The sequence below is a fragment of the Dipteris shenzhenensis genome, chromosome 5 (genome assembly GCF_047967505.1).
Source record: "Dipteris shenzhenensis isolate YYH24624 ecotype China chromosome 5, Dip_SZ_1.0, whole genome shotgun sequence".
In the NCBI taxonomy this organism is placed as follows: Eukaryota; Viridiplantae; Streptophyta; class Polypodiopsida; order Gleicheniales; family Dipteridaceae; genus Dipteris; species Dipteris shenzhenensis.
Window position 1 is genome coordinate 9,058,717 of NC_141600.1, and position 23,813 is coordinate 9,082,529.

Genomic DNA, 23,813 nt, shown 5'->3' on the forward strand with positions numbered 1-23,813 from the left:
TCAGAGCTTGGTCCCAGCAGAAACTCCGAACCTTCTATGGGATGACCTCTTCAGAGATCTCGAGCTGGATCGAGAAAGCTTTTGCTCATGGCACCAAAGGCCTCTCGCCTTTGCTGAAGGTGTTGAAGAACGGGCAGGACGACCCCGTCTCCCCCTCCAAACCTTCTCATAAGCGGCAGCGCCTCCATTCCGATATGTCTGGTTCCTCTTCGACTTCGACCGCGAGCAGACAGCTGTTCGCAGCCCCCCATCCCTCTCCATGAGCTTACACCTCGTATCCTGGAATGTGAACGGGTTTCACTCTTCTGGCACCCGTGGTCCCAGGAAGCTCATGCTGCGGCAGGAACTTCAGCCTGCAGTGATTGGTCGTTTGGATGTACTTTTGCTCCAGGAGCACAAGCTTTCTGCGGCTCATTCCCGTAGCTGCGGGAAGGTTCTCCCTGGACGGTCCTACACTTATTGGGAGCCCTCGATCGGCGCTCAGGGGAGGAGTGGGGGTGTTTGTACTTCCGTGTGCGAGCAGTTAGCCCAGGGAGTTTTCGGTCACGGCACGTTGATTCCTGGCCGAGCCCTTTGGGTAGGCCTGGACTTGGAGGGGTCCAAAATAGGCATCCTCAACATTTATGCCCCCACAGACCTCCGTTGCAGAGCCACCTTCTGGAGGACACTTACAGGGCTTCTTCCAGACATGGATTCCTGGATTGTTGGAGGAGACTTCAACAACCTGGAGACCTTGGAGGACCAGCAGGGCAGAGGTCCGGAGTTCACAGGTATGGCCCAGGCAGAGCAGTCAGCTTGGGACTCTTTCATCTTCGAGACGGGAGGGAGGGACAGTTGGAGAGACCCGTCCTTCCGGCGTTGGCACGGGAGCCTGGACTTCTCTTGGGGCTTCCGCAGGGAAGGAGGCAGACTCCTGGAGAGGCTTGATAGATTTTATGTCAGTGATTGGGCCATCAGCAGAGGCGGCCAGGCGGGTATAGTTCCAGGGACGACACTCTCCGATCATGCGCCTGTGCTCCTCTCCTTAGATTCGGCAGCCCAGACCCTCCCCTCCCGATCATGCAGGATTCCCGACTCCATCTTCTCGAGGGTGGACGTGCGCAGCAGCATATGCAGTCTTTGGGACAGAGATTGGGGGGAGGGTGTGGATCTGGTAGACTCAGTCGCACAGGCTCTGCAGGAGTCTAGCCAGATCTGCCAGCTCGCAGCTTTACAGGTTCGACAGGATTGGTGGGGCAGAGAGAGAGCTCTTCGGAGGGACCTCGCCTCCATTCAGCGACTCCAGCAGGCTTCCCCGGGTTCGGAGGAGCTACGGATCCAGGCCCTTCGAGCCAGAGCCCTCCTGGAGGAGATATTCCAGCGTCGTTCCGAGTTTTCCTTTCACGCCTCTCGCTCCTTTTGGGCCCGAAAGGGTGACCGGATGTGCAGGGAGTTCTTCAGGACGCATGGCCAGAGAGCTGCAGGTGATCAGCTTCGGAGTCTCAGGACAGCGGATGGTCACATCGTTACGGATCCGGGGGAGGTCCTGGGGTTGGCCACTGACTTTTACAGGACCCTCTTCCAGCAGGAGCCGCTTGCCCCTCGTGCCAGTCGTGCCCGTGAGGAGGTGTGGAGGCACATTCCATCCCTGGTCCAGCCTAGCATGCAGGCGACGTTGATGGCGCCGTTCACCTCGGATGAGATGTTGGAGGCCTTGATGGCTATTGACGGACAGAAGTGCCCAGGTGAGGATGGGCTATCCCGAGCTTTCTTTACCTCCTTCTGGGACCAGATCCATCAGCCCCTCCTTGCAGCTCTGCAGGGGATTTTCAGCAGCGGTCGGATGCCAGAGAGCCTCTCCTCGGGACTGATTTGCCTCATCCCGAAGGGAGGAGATAGACAGGAGATTCGCCAGTGGCGTCCGATCACTCTCCTTACCTCTGCCTACAAAATCCTCGCCAAGATGATCAGTGCCAGAGTTCGGCCTCTACTCCCAGACCTCGTCCATGACACTCAGACAGGCTTTGTCCAGGATCGCAGTATCCTGGATAACGTCTTCACCTTTTCAGAGGCGGCGGAGTGGGCTCAGCACAGCGGATCACACCTTGCCATTCTACTTCTCGATTTCGAGAAGGCCTATGATCGCGTGGATTGGTCCTTTTTGGAGGGGACTCTGGAGCGGCTAGGTTTCCCGGCAGGTTGGATTCAGGGTATCTCAGCTTTGTACAGGACAGCGTCTAGCAGAGTTATCATTGGAGGCAGGTTGGGCGAGCGCTTTAGCTTGGAGAGATCAGTACGTCAGGGCTGCCCCCTGGCTCCTTACTTGTTTCTCTTCTTCGCTGAGGCCATGACTTACTACCTTCGGGCGAGGTCCACAGGGCTCAGGGGTATTCGCCTTCCACTCCGGGAGGACACGGAGCTCTTGGACTCGGAGTACGCAGATGATACAGCCCTTTATGTCCAGGACGACGAGCGGATGCTAGAGAGGGTGCGGATGGCCCTGGAGGTTTTTTGTTCGGCCGCTGGGGCGAAAATCAATTGGAACAAATCCGTTGTTTTTCTCACAGACCCTGGGGCGTGCTCTCAGTGGGGGCGATTTCTGGGCTTCAGATGGATTCCACGTGGACAGACAGCTAGATACCTTGGCTTCCAGGTTGGCCTAGACATCACACCAGCTCAGCAGTTTCTCCCGGTGTTAGATTCCATCCGACGGAAGCTGGCTTTCTGGAGCACTGCTAAGCTCTCTCTTGCAGGTCGTGCCTTGGTAGTCAACCAGGTCCTCCTAGCCACGGCTTGGTATGTGGCTTCCTGCTGGTGCTTCTCGAGATCCAGCGCGGCACAGCTCAGGAGGTTGGTTCGGAACTTCCTTTGGTCTGGGGAGGATGGTCATAGAGATATCAGAGCCAGGGTTGCGTGGCAGACAGTCATTCTTCCACAGGCTGAGGGTGGCCTGGGGGTCATTGATCCAGAGCTTCAGAGTCAGGCCTTGTTAGGCAAGCTTGTCATTCGCGGTTTGACCCCAGGGGGGCAGACGTGGAAGACGCTACTTCAGCAGGGAGTCGGCTCCTGTGTCCCGCGTCGAGGTGGAGATTGGCTACCGTCCTTCAGGTGGATCTTCACCTCCGCCCCGCTCACTCAGCCCCGCTCCCCTCTCGTTCGTAGCCTCCTCATGGTTTGGAGGCGGCTCCGTCTCAGTCTCATTCAGTCCCCTCCCAGCTGTCAGGAGGAGATCGATCGCCAGTCGCTTATCTGGAACAGTCAGGTCAGAGATGCCGAGGGCCTTCAGTTGGGGGAGAGATCACATATCAGGTGGGACGGTTGGATGAGGGGGCCAGCCCGATCCCTCCGTGTTTGGAGGGATACGTACAGACATCTAGAGATGGCAGATCTTGCAGACGCAGCTGGAGGTGCACGTGGAGCCCAGGCGAGACGCACGGAGATCGACGGGGCGATCCCAGCGGCTTGGTTGGCCCCACCTGAGTCCCAGATCATCATGCCTGGTGACACCCGATGGCTGGGACAGTTCACCCCCGTGGCATTCCACTGGTGATCGCAGGACGTTTGGATGACTCTTCTATTTCCTTCTTCGCGGTTTCTGGGGAGGGACGACTCAGGACAGAGGGTGCGCTCATCGACCCCCTACTCCCGTGGCAGAGGGTTCGGATCGTAGGCCTCTTGGGGAAGGTCTGGCGTACCGACCCTAGCATCGAGCAGGACCAGGTGCAGCTCTGGCGTCTTTGGCTTTGGGAGGGGCGGGCATTGGCAGAGCTTGATTGGGACCCAGGAGAGTGGTGGTGGCCAGAGATTGTGACAGGTCAGGGGCCGACCTCTTTCTTCGCCTACAGTACGACTTTGGGCAGGCGAGTTCTCGGGAGGATGCAGAGCCGCCCCCCCACCCAGCGACCCAGCTGGTACGCACAGGGTCTCTCCAGGTTCTTTTTACAGGCATTCTGGAAGGCCTTGTGGGAGAGTTGGCGGCCACGGAAGATCTCATACTTCCTGTGGCTTCTCGCCCACAAAGGTCTTCCAGTGGGGAGCTGGTTGAGGCAGATAGGCCAGGACGGATGCTGCCAGATTTGCCATGCGGATGAGGAGACACCAAAGCACTGCCTGTGGAGCTGCACTCGCGCCCAGGAAGTGTGGAGGTGGACTTTTGGGATTCTTACTCGCGCAGCACCAGAGCTAGGATTGATCACTTGGGGCGCGTTCTGTTGGTGCAGCACTGCACCTGGTCTTCATCACCTTTTTGAGGCATGTCAGCAGGACCCCACTTTCCTTATCACACAGGGGACGTGGGGACCGCTCGAGGGTATCCCACAGCACCTAGCAGAGGCTGATACAGGAGTTCGGGAGAGGCAGCCAGTCTGGGAGATTATTAGCAGCATTACAGGGTGGCACATCTGGACCTCGCGCTGCGCGCAGATCCTCGGTGGCACCTCCTTATCGACTGCCCAGATCATGGCGGAGATTTGGAGTGAGATTATTCATACCCTCAGAGGCCAGTGGGACCAGATTCAGGGAGACTCCCGGGCCGGTCAGGAGAAGCGGAGACGCTTCCTCCGGACTTGGGACACACAGGGCCTCTTCTTCGAGCAGACTACGCAGGGCCTTCGGTGGCACTACTCACCACCCCGATGGCTGTTCGCTCATACTCGTTTTCTCCCTCCGTGAGAGGATGGTTTTCTATTTTGCTACTTGTTAGGGCTGTGTCCGATTTGTGAACGCAGCCCGTCAGCTATAAGCTGACCCCTTGTATCTTGTTCTCAAAGTAATATAATTAGCACTGTTTTTTCGGAAAAAAAAAAGACTATCTTCCAAGAGGTTGAGGTAAGAGATTGAGGACATTGAAGCCTCTCTCCCTCATTCCCCTTGGAGGAATGGCTTCTCCAATTCCATTTAGAGCTCTCTTCTCCACGCCATGATCTGCCACCTCTCTTCTCCTTCCTTCAGCTACATCTTTCTGTGACCTGCGAACGATGTGATGCTTCTATTCGGATCTAGAAGCAGAATCACGGCTTGTGTCTTCAGCAAAGTTGTAGAGGATCTTGAGTATACAAATTTCGTTTTTACATCATTGCAATCTGAGTTTTGTGTGAAAAGTTACAACCCTTGCAATAAGTGACGAAATTTGTTTCTGCGCGCGAATTTTGTTCTGGAGCTCAATGATTTGACAGCCCAAGCATGATGCAGCTAGCTCAACGTGGAGTTTTCCATCCTCTTCATCGTTGACCTCTGCTCCAGCCTGCCATTTGCTCCTTCTGCGTGACATTCTCTTGGAGCTGCTGCCCGCAAGTTGGTGCCCATATTCTGCCCACCATTTCTTCCTCTCCTACATCTCCATTGTGCTCGTCATTTTTTTTCCCTTTTGCTCGCCATTTCTCCCATTTCTTCCTCAGCCTGCCATTTCTCCCTTAGCTCGCTTGTGCCCTTCATTCTATCCATCAATCTTCTCTCTCCTAGCTACCAGCTTTATGGGTTCGCTTTCCACCAACTCTCTCCTTGTGGACAAATTCAAGGGGGACGAATTTCCCACACGGCAAACAAAAGTGCAACTCCTTCTCATGAAGGAGAATGTTTGGGATGCCATCAAAGATGATGAAGCACTTAAGACATCAACGGAGCTTCAAACACGAAAAATTTGGAAGCAACACAATTCGAGGGCCATCGCAATCATCGGGCTTTGCCTAGATGATTCATTGATTCATCACATCAACTTCAAGTCCAAGGCAAAGGAGATTTGGGCACGCCTTGAGAATATATTTGGTAACAAGATCACCAACTCCAAGGTATTTCTGAAAATGCAATTTTATAAGCTGAAAATGGAAGAGTCTGATACTTTGCGCATATAGCAAAAATTCAATCTTTAGTTACAACTCTCCAATTTGAAGTGTTGCCCAGATGACGAGGACAAAATGGTTGTCTTGATGACAAGTATGGAAGGGATTTCTCGCTTTAAGAATGCCCTTGAAGTACTTCGCATTGCATCGACTACATTCGAAGATATGGTGTCTCTTTTGCTTGAAAAGGATCGCCGCAACAAAGAATCTTCATTCTATTCAGCGGATACTACACCGGCACTTGCCTCCACCAGCAAATGGAGACCTAGGCCATCGACTCCACCAGCACGAGGAAAGACATTCTGTTACCAGAAGCTTGCTCAACAACAATCGAAGGATCATGCCAGTTGGGTGGCATCCACCACTAGTAATGATGCAGAGGAAGATGATCCGCCGACATAGGATCATGCTCTTACAGTTTTTCTCCTGTATCTAGAGGATGATGAACATCATGATTTTGCTTTCTAAAGCATAATATATTTGGGTACTCTGCCCTCGGGGTGTTTCCCAAAAATGAATGCAATAAATCATGTGTGTTGAGTCAATAAAGGTCCTCTGCCTTGGATATTCCTCCTAAAATGATGTATTTCTTTTATATTTTTGGTGTGTGGCTCCATGTTCCTTATTATTCTTTGGAGCCAGGTGGGGATGTACTGTGGGACCCATGTGTTTTGGCTTTGATAGGTCTATTTGTTGGTGCATTGGTCTCCTAGACCTCTGAGTTGATCATGCATCCATGCATGATGAGCCTCTGAGCCATGCTAGATGAGATCTCTATGTTATGCTCACTAGCCTCTGAGCCATGTTCACTTGCCTCTAAGATTGTGTGGGAGCCATGTCTAGTTCTAGACCGGCATGCACAGTTTTGATGACCATCATTGTCATGTTCTGTTCTTGATTCCATTCCAGTAGTCCCTCACCTTTCCGCCATGGGTTGGTGTTAGGAAATGGAGTCAATTTGAGTGACTTTTAGTGTGTTCTAGAGTAGTACTATACTAATTTATATCCTAGAGTGCCCTGTGTCACCATGGGACTTATCCCATATACATTTGACACTTAGAGTGTGTGTGCCTATCCTATAAAGGCATTGTACTTTCATTGTCATTTTCATCAAGCCTCATGCCTTTCTTGATCATGTAAGTACTTTGCTTAGTTGTATATTTCTTTCTCGCATTATTTCCATGTCCTAGTCTTGCATCTTCAGGTAGAAGTCAGCAGGGTTGTTTGCTCCTTCCAAATGTCAAGTCCTATCAATGAAAATAGTAGTTTTTATTTACATCACTGCTTTCTTGAAACATTAGAGAAAAAGTGTGAAGTAAAATCTCATATGCTTTAAAGACTTATCTAGATTTTTTACAATTATATAACTTTCAAGGTACTTAATCAGGTCCCACAACTTACACAGCTGAACCTTCGGGGTAATTCAATCGAGGATGATGATGATTATAGAGACACAATTCTAAGATATCTTCATTTTTTGACTGAGCTGGATTGCATTCCACTTTGTGCAGGTAATACTGATTGAGGTATTTCAAAAAACTCTTACCAGATACATCTACCTAATTTTCCTTGCTTTGTGTGATGAAAATGATTGTATGTGTGTGGAAGCTTCAATTAGCCATAGAGACTAAGACAGTTTTGAGAGATGTTAACAATCAAGGACAGGTACTTATAACCTTTTTTCATTCAAATATTACTCTTGTTACTTGTAAGAAATGTTTATCCTATGTGTCGGAGTTCTACTTTTTCTTTGTTATCTTTTTATCTCTTTGTTGTCTTCAACGAGTCAGTTGTATAGTTTTAGCTTTCCATGTTTCACCTTTTTCCTTTTCTCAGAAAGTGTGACAATATAGGCGTGTGAGATGGTCTTAATGCTTCTTGAAGTATTACAGGAGGCCTTGGACCAGTAGTGTCCAAAACTTTGATCTCTCTAGACAAGAAGGGGCAGCAGAATCCCTAATAATTACAGTGCCACAAAACCTGACAAGAAATACAAGCTAGGGAACAGCACTGGATGTAGACAAGAGAGCAAATAAGTGCTTAAGATAGCTTTTGGGGTAAACACACTCTTCTGGATCAATGCCAAGGCACTTACTTCACACATGCTACCATTGACCTTGGAGGAGTTGGATACAGCCCTCCTTCTTCTACCCTGTGACAGATATCTGTATGATAAGCATTCTATTGGATCCATGGTTTCCATGGATTTCTCAAGCTCTTCACACTAGCCTTATAATTTTGGGTTGCATCCTCATATTTTGCACTTTTGGCCTCCAATTTAGTTGACATAGATGAAACAGTTTGCATTTCCAACATTAGCTCCGTGACGTCCCTCTTGTTGCCGAAGGAGGTCCCAATCATGGGTTCAGACATGTTGAGTAGCTGCCCATTTAAAGCATCTTTATCCTTTTCAGATCTAGCTCTCGCTTTCTGTAAGTCGAGGCTGTTTCATCAGTAGATTAGACTGCTCCACCGACAAAATAACCTTTTTAGCCTGAACGTTGTCCATGTCGTACTTGTAGCTTGCCCTTCAATACTTCCAAGAGCTTATCCTATTCAACCTGTTTGTTGGCCTTTTTGTGTTTTTTTTTTGGGGGGTGTGTTGGTCCTTTTGTGTGTTTTTTTTGGTCTTCCAAGCAATAATGGTAGACACCATTTCCCAAACACCATCCTTGGTGAGGGAACAGGTCGCTGAGGGGATGGAGGGATTGAGACCTGTACCTTGACTCAGAAGATCCTCTGTCCAACAATCCTGTACACTGGCGACATCATCTCGATTAAATAGGCATGATCCCCCTCTGTCAACTCTTCTTCTTCATCATCTTCGCCACAATCCAGTGGGCCCCCTACCAAATCGTCTTGTTCCACTGTCCCAAAAAAAAAACGTAATCTTTTGTGAAAGAAGGCTAGTCCATAGGTGGGATCGGAATACTGTGATGACCTCCTTGGGCACCTATTATTCTACCCAATGCTGCTCTCTCGAAAGGGTCTGGCGACTGCATCTAGCTGCAAATGCCGGTGGTTACGCATATTCTATGAGAATAAGGGCACCTCTGTATCCTCTCTGAGTGCCATGCTCTAGATGGTGAAAACCAATCACCCGGATCCTTGTAACAAATACGTGAGAAGTAGTCATGGTTTTTCTGGAACAGCCCCTCACAGACCACCAAGAGCTCACACACTAACCCCACAAATACAGCTATTCCTTGATGTAGGAAACATGAAGAGATATTGCCTCACCCAGTCTTCACTTTTCTTCATTCTCTTTCCAGGATTTTTCTTTTTTCTTTGTTTCTCCACTCGTTCACACAGTTCTCTTCACAATCCCTCTTGATTTGCAAGTGTAATAAATGATGCTAAAGCCAAACTTTATTGCACAAATCTTAGAAAGTGTCTTTATCCGCCATTTTTCTCAAGCTTCTAGTATCTATTTCAGGGAATGGTAGTTTTCCAGCAACTGCTCCATCTTCTGTTAAGGAAAGACCACTTAAAATTAAAGCAACACTAGGACGAGACAACAAATGTCATGCAGGCAGCATCTTCGATTCTGGATGTAGCTTGCACATTAAAGATTCGACAAGGTATTCAGTATCAAAAATAAAGCAGCTTCGAAATCCTTCCCTAGAGAGCCTGCAAGAATGTGGAAACCTATATGTTGAAGTTGAAGAACTGCATCTTGAGCATCAGGATGTAAGGAACATGTGCTACTTTGATAATCTCCCAAGTCTTCGCAGACTTTTTCTTTCAGGAAATGAAATCTCCACTCTTGAAGGGCTTGAAAGCTGCACGCTTTTGGAAGAGTTATTCCTAGAAGATAATCGTATAAATGAGGTGATTCAGATGTCCTCTTGCTGTGATAATTCTGACAACTTAGGCTTAAAACATTCTTGCAATAACATATGAAGGAAAATGATGATGCTCTCAAGTGGCTTCAACTGTCTTTTTTCAGTCATCTGACTGCTGGAGATTAGTTTGCAAATCCCATCTCACAAATGGCATGGAAAAATCCAATCTTACAAATGGCATTGAAAAATTATTTTGCCAAACTGAATGTTATCTGCTTTGAAGAAAGTATCGGTATATATTTTGTGTGTCTAGCTACAGTTTTTCTTCCTTTCTGATTGATTTTAATTTCTCTCTCAGGTAAAGGTATCAAAGCAGATGAATTCACTTTGGAAATTGGAGCTTGGCAGAAATCAGCTGAATTCATGTCTCCAGCTAGGTGGATTTAATGGACTGACCCAGCTTTCAATTGAGAGAAACAAAATTGATTCTTTGAAGGTGTCTACACAATTTTTTTTGAACGAACAAACTTTGTGGAAGTACCTTTGAAATATGTATATGTATTTTACTGTGAAGAAATTCACTTAATCTCATGGTTTCTAATGTATGTAATGAATTCTCTTGTTGTAGAGGTTTTCCAAACAAAATCTCTCCCATGCATTACCACCATGATGATTAGCACGAATCTGGTCTTTCTGTTAGAGCCAATGCATGATCTATTTAAAAGGGCTTACTCCTGCATGTTATCTGATCTCATTTATGATAGCTCAGTGCTTTCTTGACTTATGTGATGTCTGACAACATGCTTTTGGTTGCTTTAAAGACAGAAATCAATGTCACTTGATTTCTGAGAGCTTAGCAGAGAATGAAACAGCCAGATTTTTTCAAAAGATGATATTCAATACCTGCACCTCATGGCATACTTTGTGATATGACAGCCTTAAAACCCCCATAAAGTTGTTCGAGTCCTTTGAGTATCTGGCCCACTGAGTTGTCCTATCCCTATCTTGCTACCGACACCATCTTGTACCCAACACAGCCCGTCTGGCTGCCTGGCTGCTCACAGCAGCAAAGGTCATCCTGTGGGTGGCAATCATTTCCCCTAGGTTCCCCTTCCGTCTCTTCTCCTATTCATTTGGCCTTCTCCTACATCTCAAGACCCAGGCCTTCCTCTTCCCTCTATCCTCTTTCTTTTTTCGCCTTCCTTTCCCTTTACTGGCAAGGTCTTGAAGTTTTCTGATTGACTCTGAGAGAAGATTCTAGAAGCTCTCTCTTCCACGTCTTCTCTTCTTGCCCACCTACTTTCCTCCTTTCTTTCCCTGTTCCAGCACTCGACAAGCCTGTTTGCAACCTATTTTTGGCCATCAAACAGCCTGTTTCTGGGCTGGTCTTTTTGCCAACCCAGCCTTTGTTTGCCTTCCCTTGCAGGCTTTCCAGCCTGCTTTAGGATTCAGCAATGTCTGGTACAGGACTTTTCCTTACTCTATATTTCCTAGGGCCAGTACTGCCCCGATGCTAGCCAAAAGAGCCATTTCGGTGCTTCTGCCGTCCTCACTCCTTGTTCTGCCAGCCACTCCTGCCCCCCTTGCTTTGTTTTACCAGCTCTAGGGCTGGCCTTTTTCCCTTCGTGGCCTGTGAGTAGGCCCCAATAGGCTTCTCTCCTCCTAGTAGCCCTAAGGGCTGTCTTTTCAAGTCCCTTGTGCATTTGTCCTCTCTTTGAACCCTTTTTTGTTCTTATCTCCCCTCTTCCTCTGGTCTTTCCCCTTTCTTTCTTCCTTCTCCTTTCTTCCCAATACTAGCAGGTGGTGTTTTTGGTTTGACAAAGGGGCTAGAGATCTAGAAGATGACCCTTCTTAGAGGGGCTCACATGGCTGTGCCCTCAACACCCTCAGCCATCCTCAGCCTTTCCCTGGAGGACAAACACAAGAAGCTATACAATCCCTTCAGGATAGAGTAGTGATGGGACACATTGTTGTGGCCTTAGCCCCACATGATCATAGCTTTGAGATTGGGTCCAAGCAATCTTAGCCCAGGAGGTGACCACATCCAAGATATCACCATCTATTGGAGGGATGCTTTTCTACTCTACGGGCACCACTTAAGCATTGGTTGGTGGAACAAAGCCAAATTTACCTCGGTCCCCATTTGGTTTCCTTCATACCTTAGTACCACGGTTTTGCAGTGAATGACATGGAGATGATTGAGGTATCCCATTACACTCCACTTTCCAAGCCTCCCGAAGGAGTACAAGGCTATTTTGTCCTCTTTTGGGGCTTGTTTTAGCATTTTTCTAGAGACACCGACTACAACAGCCTCAATACTCTTAGACTATGGAGTCCCAAAGGTCCAGTCAATTGTGGACAACCCGGACACGTCCCCAAGGAGGTACTACTAGAGACCCCGAATGGAGGAACCTATGACTAGGGCCTACCAAGATAGTGCCTATGTCGCAGATAGATGGGCCACCTAGCCATGGGTCACCCATGTCCTAATTCCTAGGTCCTTGTGGATTGCCAGTAGGATGAGAGGAGAGATAGTGCCACTGCCTCCTAGTTGCAAAACCCTTGGGTTACAACCCGGTTAGAGGGGCTTTAGACTAGAGTGGAAGGAAAATAAAGCAACAAGTGTGGCAAAAAATTACAAACGAGACACCGGCCACAAGCAACAAGTGAGAATGAGGCCTCAAAAAAGACCTCATAGTTGAATGAGGTCTATCCCGCACTAGCCTCTCTCTAGAGGGAGTTGTTCTTTAATCTTCCCTTACAAGTGGTGTCGCAAAATACAGCTCAGGATCCCCCACTACAGATTCAAACAACTATAGGCTAGCTTTAGCACCCCCCCCCTTTCGAGCCTAATCCCTCGCTTTCTCCCCCTCCATCTTCAGAGGAGGCATCTTCATCTTCCTCACACGCCACTCCCCTTTCTCCCATCTACTTACATTTGGATGTTATCACTTGTTTCTTGGTCTCCTTCTAGGCCTCATCATCCTCTTGCATCTACCCCCCCAGGAGTCATCCACAGTCATAGGTTCCCGCACCGTAGCCCCCTCCACTGGCATAGCTATGGCTGGAGGAAGATGCCCTCTCACAAGATGATTAGGCCGAGTAGACGGCCGATGCCATTCAGAGTAGCATAGAGCTTCAGTCTCAAGCACTGTATTGCAAACAAATCTCTATAGAGAGAGAGAGAGAGAGAGAGAGAGAGAGAGAGAGAGAGATTAACGTCCTCAGGAGGCCTCACAGGCCTATGGGACAAAACACACACAAAAAGGTAAACACAAAACACCAATTATAGATTGAGAGTCTTTTGGGAGTGTGTATAGCACTCACAAAAGTTATTATAGGTTAACTACAGAGTCTACTACAAAAGATGATCGGCCTGCATTACATTAGTTTAAGACTGAGAGTCTTTAGGTTTGGATTCGAAATCTCTGATTAGTGCTTTTCCATCTCTGTAAACAGCCCATTTTCCTTCCTTTCAAGCATCCTTCACTTTAGTCAATTCAGTGGTCTTCAGTTTGAGCTGAGTTGGAGTGAGCTCCTCCGCTATGGATATTTTAGTACCTTTCAACTTATTCGCTTCCTTGAGAATCTTGCTTATTTTCATCTTCTTCTAGAAGCACACTTTGGTTTGTGTCCCCTCCTGTAAGACAGCTATTACATCTTCAGCTTCCCACTCTATTTGTGGGATTCTTTCCATGATATTTTCCAGCTTTTTCTTTTGACTTCCTTCAAACCAGCCTCGTAGCCCCCTGTGTGTATGAGTCGTGCATTAGCCACCCTCTTTCCCTGTTCTTGTACTTATTCATATACATCCGATGTGTTGACTTCGGTACACAAGGTTGGTTTTCTCAACCTTTATGCCCCTAACCGAGGGGACCATGTCCTATGGAAGGAACTTCTTTCTTGGATCCCCATTGCAGATTCTTGGGTCATAGGGGGTGACTTCAACATGGTGGAGTTCCTTCTGATAAGAAAGGGGGTAGAGAACTAGGTGTCCATTCCTTGGAGAGAGCAGCTTGGGATGCCTTCTTATTTCAGTTCAATTGGCAGAGATGTTTGGGTGGATGAATTTTTGCACACTCCGTCACATTCTCTCCAATTTTCATGGTTAAACAGGAGACCTTAGATGCCCATTCATGAACACATTGTTGAATTTTGTGTGTATAATTGGGCTTTGGATTAAGGTAGTTCGGCATGCATTGCTCCTGGGGTCTCTACTTCATACCACTTTCCGGTGGTGTTGCTGATATTAAACCCTCATAAGAGAGGTCGCTCTACCGCAAGGTGCAGTGTCATCCCCTTCAGACGTGGCATCAACCTTATTTTACATTAGTGATTTCTATGATTCGATCGCTAATACCAGAAAGCAAGAGACACTCAGAGAGGAACTTGGCCTTGACTGTTAGTTGGGATCCCTTCAGAGGGAAGAGTAGAAACAACCTACATATGGTTGGATTTAGGAGCGCCCTGCAGCAGCAAGGGCTCTTCAGCAGAGATCGGTAGATCAGAGAGCGGAGTATTCCTTTCATGCACAAGAGTCCTTTTAGACTCAAATGGGGTCAATAAGCAGTTTTTCGCAGCTCATGGCCTGAGACATAGCAGAGAAAGTGTCACTCAACTTATTGACTTAGACGGGGTTTTGCATACTGATCCAGATGTTGGCATGCGCATAGCCACCGATTTTTATGCCTCACTTCTCGCAGCATGTTCTGACACGCCGGTCACAGATGATGCCACGATGGAAACACATTCCATTATTGGTGAAAGAGGATATGAGGATCTCGCTAGATGCGCCTTTTACCAATATGGAATTCAAGACTGCTTTACTTGCTCTTCACAAGGGCAAGTGCCCAAGTTCAGATTGGGCTTTCCCCAACATCTTTCTTTGCCATTGGGATGATTATATTACCTCAGTCTTGCAAGGTGTTTGGGACTCTGGTACTATGCCTTGATCACTCAAAGAGGGTCTCATTCATCTTATTCCAAAAGGGGATTGCAGAAATTTGGTATCATAGTGGAGACCTATCACTCTCTTGGGTGCCTTGTATGAAATTCTAGCGAAAGCAATTAGTTTACGATTGCAGCCCTATCTTCCGGACCTCATTCATGACATGCAAACAGGCTTTGTGAATGGAAGGAGTTTTTTTTATAAATATTTTCTCTTTTTGGGAAGCTTCGAATTGTGGGCTACTCAAAGTGGACAGAAATTAGCCATTCTACTCTTGGATTTCGAGAAATCTTATCATGGGATTTCTTAAAGGGTACCCTTCATCGTTTTGGATTTTCTGATGCTTGGATTAGAGGGGTTTCCTCTTTGTATAGATCAGCCCACAGCCAGGTACTTATAAGAGGATTCAAGGAAGAGAGATTTCAGATTTCTAGATCAGTCCGTCAGGGATGCCCTCTAGCCCCTTTTCTTTTTCTCTTTGTGGCTGAAGCTATGAGCATTTTCCTCAGATCACAAGCTGACATTTTTGGGCTGAAGCTTCCCCTGAGACATAATGAGGAATTTATAGACAATCAGTTGGCGGATGACACTGCTTTGGATGCCACTCCTTAGACGTTCACGTCTTTCGGGGTAGCCTTGGATTTGTTTTGTACTGCAGCAGCTGGTGCACACATTAATTGGAACAAATCCAACAGCTTTTGGATCAGTGATGAGGAGACTCCTAATTGGGGATGCTGATTTTGGTTTTACTTGCATTTAGAGGGGGGTTCCCTATCGGATATCTAGGATGGCCGGTCGGTATGGATATTTCTTCTTCACAGTAGGTTGCTCCCATGTTGGAGAGCATCAGGAGGAAACTCTTCTATTGGAGTTCAACCAAATTAGACCTGGCTTCCAGGGTGGTGGTGATTAACCAAGTTTTGCTAGCCACAGCATGGTATGCTTGCTCTTGTTGTTGCAGCTCTAAGGATTGCATAAATCAGCTCAAGAGACCTATAAGGAACTTCTTGTGGAATGGGCTAGATGGCACTACAAATACCGTGGCCAGGGTGGCTTGGAAGACATTGATCCTTCCCACAAAAGAAGGTCTCAATATTATAGGCTCGGACTTGCAGTGCAGGGTATTACTTTGCAAGTTTGAGGTAAGGGGACTTTTGCCTGGATTGCAAGTAGTAAGTCATCTAAGAGAGTGTAGGAAGGATTTAGCAAATTGATGATGTAGCCATTCCAGTGGATTGGATCGAGACGGATAATATGCCTATTTCATGTTCCACGTGGATGGGAGCCTTCTCAAGATTGGGCATTCTGCTTAAAGTTATTGGTTGCCACGATTACACTAGGATGCCTTGGTTTTTGATGTCCAGATGGGAGGTAGGCTGTCTAGATCTTCTGATGATGTTCTTTTAGGGATTGCTTTCCAGCCTATCAGGGTCATTGATTTTGTAGAGCATGGCTCAGATTCTCAGTGGTAGCTAGACCCTGACCCACTTCTCTTGGCCTTGGGTTCATGGAGATTGTGGCTCTATGGTGGGGCCCCAATAAAGTATCTACAGTGGGACCCAGGAGAGTGGGAATGGATTGATGAAGGGCATCAAGAGAAGAGTCTCCCCTTCTTTCGTTACATGGAAGTAATGCCAAGCGATTTTAGGTCAGTTGCAGAGACTGGTGGAGACCGCCGTCTAGAGCTCCTCATTGGGAAAATTTTCAGATGTGGGCTGATTTGTAAAGAGTATTCTAGAGGAGACTTTGGAAATCCCACAGGAATAGAAAGATCACTCTATTCTTTTGGCTTTCTATTCATGTTGGGATTGTAAACTTATAGAGATCAAGGTTTGAGGCGGTCTCTCCGTGTCCTCGTTGCCACTCTGCGGTGGAATCAATTCAGCATTGCTTATGGGACTGCAGACAGGCGAGAATCATTTGGAAAGGGATTGCTAGGATTTTCAGCACCTTTTCCAAGCATCCTTTCTTCATGATCTGGGGTTCAGTTGCTTGGCTCTCCCTTTCAAGCCTGCCATATATTTTATGAGAGGCAATCGACGACACTGAGTAGAGTTAGCAAAAGTTTCATCCAAGTCTTCTTCCACCAAATATGTATGCTATCGGAGTTCATTCTTCAGATTTAGAAACCCATGTAGGTGTTGCTGAGGATGAATTGCCTTAGTGAACTGACTGTAGTGAGTTGTGTCACGTCCCATAGCATACTCGTAGTTTCATGAATTGGGATGGCACTTTTCTTTTCTAGGCAGCTTCGGATTATGGAACACCAATTCAGCTTCATCACATTTATGTTCCTCGGTCTTTTCGATCCTAGACTTTTTGAAGGGCAATTCGATTGGAGACAGAGTCTTGGAGATGGAGAGAGCGGTGAAGATTTGGTGGGTGGAGAACCTAAACGTTTGAGTGACCTGGAACCCGAAGAAGCCATGGATGGTACTAGAGGGGTTACAGGTCTTGCAAGATGAGTGGAGTGGACACTTCCTGTGTGAGGTGGCACCAAAAGGTGCTGTGACCTTGGACCAAATAGTGCTCCGGCGGCAAGATGTGGTCCCAATTTGAGAAACAGTACTATATCACAAGTCAAAACTAGAGCAAGGGTGACTCCACCTATATCATTGTTGGACCCCAAAATTGTAGAAGCTGCAATGTGGGCTGTGATACCCCAATTGATGTTGGCACTCAAGGAGAGGTTAGATCCAGCACATCTTTCTCTGTGGGGTGAGTCAAGGGGTGGGCTGAGGGAGGACAAAGGAGAAGTCAAGAGTCCTAGAGGCTCAGAGAAAATGAGTAGAGAAACTGAAGGGGACTCTAGAGGAGCAGTAGAGATGAGGGGAATAGTAGTCAGGGACAAAAGGGGCACCGGCAGGGAGGCAAGGTGAGTAACAGCAGAAAGGGAGCAGAGAAAAGAGCAAAGACGGAAGTCAAAACAGGAGCAATTGAGGGAACAAAGTTAGTGGAGTAATGGAGGTGGCTGAAATGGATTTAACGAGATGAAGAGAGGGATGTCCAGCCCATTGTCTCAACATATAAGTGAGATGGGGACAACAAGTACACTTTAGAAACTCTCACAAAATAGCCTAAAAATTACCTGCGCAGCGCAGGTTTATGGCTTTCATCAAGGTAGTAGTGACCTATTGCTGAGTATATCCTGGAAAAGAAATACCTGGTCAAGAAAGCTTCCAATATCGGGTCATTGATCACATCAGAACACTTACGACCTTTGCGTAAGGGTTTCGTGGGAGCCAGGAAATGGGAGCCAGGAAAGCTTCAAGATGGTTGCAAGTATTGGATAAAAACTTGGATGGAAGATGCACCGTAGTAGGGATTCCACAGGTAAGCCGACACCACAGTGGAAGTTAGTACCTTTTTTTTTTTTGGCAAGAAGAAGTAAATTCTATTCATGTTGAAAAGAACCATACAACCAGCTTCCAATAGGAGCTGTCGATGAAAACAAAGAAAAGAACTGGTTGCCAGCTACCATAACAACCATCCGTTTCCGGATCTCACGGCTCATCACCTATAGAGAGTCCGAAACAGGAGCTAGTGACCATGCTGGTGGTCTATATGCCCAACGAATACCTCTCATGGAAAGGGTGTAGAAAGCTCATGCCGAAACTCCTGCCAGCCATGTCTAGTAGAAGCGCTCCTGCCTCTGACAGTCGCTCCCGAGCCTGGAGTACCGCACTCCCAAATGGCACGCAATGTGAAGATAATATCCTGCTAGATGGTTACTCGAGTAGCCGTTGGAGGGATCGACTGGCCCCCCATCACCCTGCTGCATCTGGCCACCCATACGTTCCAAGTAGTGATGCTAGAGACGGTCTCCCAACCACCATCCTCTGGGAGAGCTGGTGGGCATGAGTGGGTGGGCTGAACTGCGTCATGGATCTCAATCCGGGAAACCTGTTGTCCATGTATCCTGTAAACCTGTGTGACAAGGCCATTGTCAAAACATTTAGTGGTAAATGACACATGGCATATGACATGTGGAATCTCTCATCAAATATGCATGTGGCATGCCATAAGTCATTGTGTCACATGTGACATGCCATAAGTCATTGAAACAATTCACCATTAACATTGTCTCAACCCTCTAGAGACATGGCATGACATGTGGCATAACTCGATGCATGCCAAGATGCAATGTGGCACATCATGGCTCCACCCTTTTGGGACCCACCCACTTTGCCTAGATTACTTATGGGAACTTGGTCTCCCCTCACAAGGGTAGAGATGCCTCCCCCCATATGATCCCGCATGTAGTCCTTCATTTCAGTCTCGTACCATTTGGATTTCGGTTTTGTACCATTTGGATCTTGGTCACCTCTTATACCATGTGATTTCTGTCCCATACCATTTTTTTTTGCAAAAAAGAGACTTCTATTAAGTAAGAAAGAAACTCGCTAGAGCAAGCTCTGTGCGGAAACACAACATGCTAAGCATATAATAAAAAACACCTCAGAGGAATGAGGTAGAAAGAAACCAAGCGTGAGGCTGAAAATGCCAACTCAATCCTGTAGAAGTCTCAGCAAAGAAGGGAGAGTCTCTCCAATCTCTGAGAAAAGTAACTCTCCTGGAGGAGGCTGCTCGAGATGATCCCTGCATGGTCACCCAACTGGCCATCAGAGTGTGTACTGTATCTGTCCAAGTACTGAGAAGGGTGAATGTGAGAATCCTCCAAAGCCTCAGTGCATCTGGCTCTCCAAATGTGCCATGCAGCAATGCTAGCTAAGACCTCCCATGGAGAGAGTCAACCGAGGAATGAGCAGCCCTGAAGAGAGTGACCGGAACATCCTCTAGAGAGCACGACTTCACAAGGTGTTGTCGGATGTGAAGAGCCGAACATCCTCTAGAGAGCACGACTTCACAAGGTGTCGTCGGATGTGAAGAGCCGAAGAGGAGTCAAGTCTCTCAAAAAAGACGTGGGGGCCTGAAAGAGTAAGCCAAGCCACTGATCCCCAGATCATATAGAAAGGTAGGTGAACAAAAGTGCTGAAAAGTCTTGCAATCCCCTTCCATATGATTCTCGCCTATCTGCAATCCCAAAGGCAGTGATGTATTGTCTCCAAAGCAGAAAGGCAACGAGGGCAAGAAGGGTCAGCTCCGAACCTGGATCTCCAATGGTTTACTGCTATCCCACCATGAATAGAAAGCCAAAAGAAGAGAGTGATTTTTCTATTCCGGTGGGATTTCCAGAGCCTCTGCCAAAAATTTTTTTGCAAGTTAGCCGAAATCTGAAAGTTCTCCCAATGATGAGCTTTGGTAGGCCTCCAACCCCTATAGTTGAGCTGGAATTTTCTGGCATTACTAATCATGTAACGAAAGAAGGGGATGCCTTTCTCTCAGTGCCCTTCATCTATCCATTCCCATTCCCCAGGGTCCCACTGCAAAAACTTAATTGGAACACCTCCATAGAGCCACAGCCTCCATGAGCCCAGGGCAATGAGAAGTAGGTCAGGATCCAAGTACCACTGTGAAGGAGAGCCATGCTCCATGAAGCCCACTATCCTGACTGGCTGAAACGGTACCTCCAACAAGATATCGTATGTGGATCTAGACAGCCTGCCCCCTGAAGAAACATCAAAGACTAAGGCATCCTCATGTGTGTCATGAAAAGCAATCACCTGTAAAGGAACTCCCAGTCTGGATAGGCTGCCATGCTCATCCAAAATCCTGTCATTCCACATGATAGGCTACCTTTCAATCTCTTCACGGGTGGATGGGGGAAGCCTGCGAAGACTACTCCTGAAGCTGGCCCATGCTTTCAGGATAGCAACCATAAGAGGGGAAGAGGGAGATCTCAGGTGGGCTGTGGTGAAAACCCATCTGGTACTGTGTGTCCAATCCTCTCCTGAAGTGGGCGTGCGAGACTGTATTCATCTGATAAAGAAATCCTTCCAAGGCTCTTGCGCTGCCATAAGTCCTCTCACAACGACCTTGCAGAGTAAAGCTCTGCACTGTAGATCCGGGTCGATGATATTCAAACCCCCTTCTCTTGTAGGAAGAATCAAGGTCTCCCAAGCCACCCTGGCTGTAACATCAGATGTGCCATCTAGACCACTCCATAAAAAGGTTCGTACAGGCCTCTTAAGCTGAGTGATACAATCCCTAGAGTGGCACCAACAGGAGCAAACAAACCAAGCTGTGGCTAGAAGAACCTGGTTAACCACCACCACCCTGGAAGCCAAGTCATGTTTGACTGAGCTCCAAAAAAGGAGCTTTCTTCTGATGCTCTCCAACATTGGAGCAAACTGTTGTGAAGGAGAGATGCCCACCCCAACCTGGCAGCCCAAATATCTAACGGAGACGCCCCTCTGTACCCAAGTGAAGCCAAAATCAATACCCCAATCCAGGGTGTCATCATCACAAATCCAAAAACCATTGGATTTATGCCAACTAATGTGTGCACCTGCAGTTGTGCAAAATAAATCCAAGGCTGTCCGGAAGGAAGTGAGCGTCTTGGGGGAGGCATCCAAAAAAACAGCTGTATCATTTGCCAACTCACTATCCAGGAGCTCTTCTTCCCAACGGATAGGAAGCCTCAGCCCATAAATATCAGCTTGAGATCTAATGTAGATACTCATAGCTTCCGCCACAAACAGCAAAAGAAAAGGGGCAAGAGGACATCCTGGCAGACTGATCTGGAAATTTGAAACCTGTCCCCTCTTACCCCCCCAATGAGCACCTGGCTATGGGCTGATCTCTAACGAGAGGATACTCCTCTAATCCATGCATCTGAAAAACCAAAGCGAGATAGAGTACCCTCTAAAAAATCCCAATCTACTCTGTCGTAAGCTTTCTCAAAGTCCAAGAGTAGAATGGCCAATCTCTGGCGGCTTTGCATGGCCCATTCTGAGGCCTCCCAAAATGAGAAAATATTATCAAAAATACTTCTGCCATGCACAAACCCTGTCTGTGTGTCATCTATCAAATCTAGAAGAAAAACCTGTAGCGGCAGACTGATGGCTTTCGCCAGAATCTTGTAAAAGGTGCCCAATAGAGTGATGGGTCTCCATTGAGACACAAGATTCCTATTACCCCCCTTTGGGATGAGATGAATGAGACCATCTGTAAGTGAGTCCGGCATCTCACCAGAGTCCCACACGCCCTGTAGAGCTGATGTAATGTGATCACCAATCTGCTCCCAAAAAGGAAGGGGTAAGTCCATCCGAACCTGGGCACTTGCCCTTGTGAAGGGCAAGTAATTCTACATTGGTGTGCATCCAAAGAAACATACATCTCATCCTTCACCAATACAGGGATACACTGCCAAATAACCTCTTTGGCATCATCTATAGCGTGTATGCCGGGATCTGCAGTAAGAAGGGATGCAAAAAAATCAGAAGCTACACGCATGACAACATCAGGATCTGACTGTAACACCCCGTCTGAGTCAACAAGCTGCGAGACACTATCTCTACTATGTCTAGGTCCATGAGTAGAGAAAAAGTGTTTGTTGACCCTGCCACCCATCTGAATCCAAAAGGATTCCCGAGCATGAAAGGCATATTCTGCTCTCTGATCCAACAATGTTTGCATATGAGCCCTTGTTGCAGCAAGGCGCTCCTGAATCCAAACATCTGTGGGCCTCTTCTGCTCTTCCCTCTGAAGGGATGCTAACTACTGGTGTATACCAATCTCATGTCTGAGAATCTCACGTCTCCTGGAATCAGCGACTGTATGATAATATTCACTAATTTCGGATAAGGCTGCAGCTACCTGAGATGGGCAGATAGCTCCACCCTGTATGCGAGAAACCCAAATCTGTAAAATATCCTCCATGAGGCTCTCCTCTGCATAAAAATCATCCGGAATCCTGACACTGGCAGAGCATCCTCTCCGATGAGGCTCAAGAATCTGCAACACCACTGGAAAATGATCTGAGGTGGAAACCCCAGTAGAAATGCATACAGATCCTCCTCTGTCAAGTGCCCAATCGTCTACATAAAATCTGTCAATACGTGCATGGATGGGCATGTGTATTCTCCTGTTCGACCAAGAGTACAGGAGTGACTGTGCAATAACATGAAAGGCATCATCCAACCAAGTGTCCCTGCCACTGTACTGAAAGAGAAAGGCATCCCAGGCTGCCCTCTCCAAAGAATGAATTCCACCCTGTCTGCCTCCCTTTTTGTCTGAAGGCAACTCAACCATGTTGAAGTCGCCACCAATGATCCAAGAATCTGCAATGGGGCCCAAGAGAGTAACTCCTTCCAAAAGGAGATCTATTCCCCTCTGTTGTTGGGAGCATAAAGATTGAGAAGACCAATCTTATGCCCTCCAATTAAAATAATGATCCATTGAGCTCTAGAGGGGGAGATAATACCATGACCAGCAACCAAGGGGAGAATAGAAGGAGAGACCGAAATGCAAGTACCTCCCCTTGTGCCCATAGTAGGCGACCAGAAGGTATGTCCTGAAAGCAGTTTGCTAGACTTAGAGCAATCACTGGCATCCAACTTGTGTGATATCAATAGCACCTCCAGTGACACCTGGATGAAGCTGATTCCGGATCAGCTGCCTACGGCGACGGTGTGGAACTCCGCCTAGGCCCGGTATGTTCCAGCTGACTATCCTCATCGACAGGAGGATGCTGGATGGAAAGGCTTACCCGACCTAGTAGAGGAGACCAGCTTCCCCTGGGCCGAAACACTCCTGCTGAGGGTAGGAAACTCAACAGGTGAAAGGATCCCCACACCTGCTGAAGGGGAGGCCCTATCAAAAGGAATCCCAATGACCGGGACCCCTAAGGTGGAGGGCACAAACTTCTCATCCATGAAAGTAGCCGAATCTGCCAGTGGCGAAAAAGAGTTCCTGATAAGCAAGTCTGGCTGAGGAGTGCGAAGAAAACCTGCACTCGTGGAAGATGGAGGAGAAGGACTTGCCAGGTCTCTATCAGCAGAACTGGAGCTGGGGGCTGAGGAGGCTTGTGGCTGCAGTGGCTAAAGAGGAATCAGGAGTCCTCATCTGTGCCTGCACTTTCTCGGTTGTCCTGACTGTGGTAGGAACAGTCTGCGGGAAAGAAGTACCTGTAGCCCCCTCGTGGTCAGAGAAACCAAGGTGATTGGGGCTGGTGCATCTGAAGGCCCCTCCTGGTGTGGAGCTGTAGTGTCTGGGGCTGCAGCAACATCCACCTCTGGAGTCTTGAGGCGTCTGTCTGAACAGTATCAAAGGTCTCCCCCTGAGGTAAGGGAGCCGCTCTAATAGCTCTTCACCGTGGTACTGGGTGTGCTGCGGGCATTGGGCACCATGCTGCCCCTGGTG

The 23,813-nt window shown here is 47.7% G+C and overlaps 1 protein-coding gene across 1 annotated transcript in view; it reads left to right on the forward strand.

The window, feature by feature from the left end:
• Positions 1–23,813, forward strand: part of LOC147901585 (uncharacterized) — a 292,960-nt gene that overhangs the window by 197,675 nt on the left and 71,472 nt on the right. Inside the window, exons 11-13 of the mRNA XM_087375176.1 lie at positions 7,204–7,327; positions 9,271–9,647; positions 9,960–10,097. Of these exons, the coding sequence (XP_087231302.1) occupies positions 7,204–7,327; positions 9,271–9,647; positions 9,960–10,097 (639 nt within the window). The remainder of the gene's footprint in view (positions 1–7,203; positions 7,328–9,270; positions 9,648–9,959; positions 10,098–23,813) is intronic.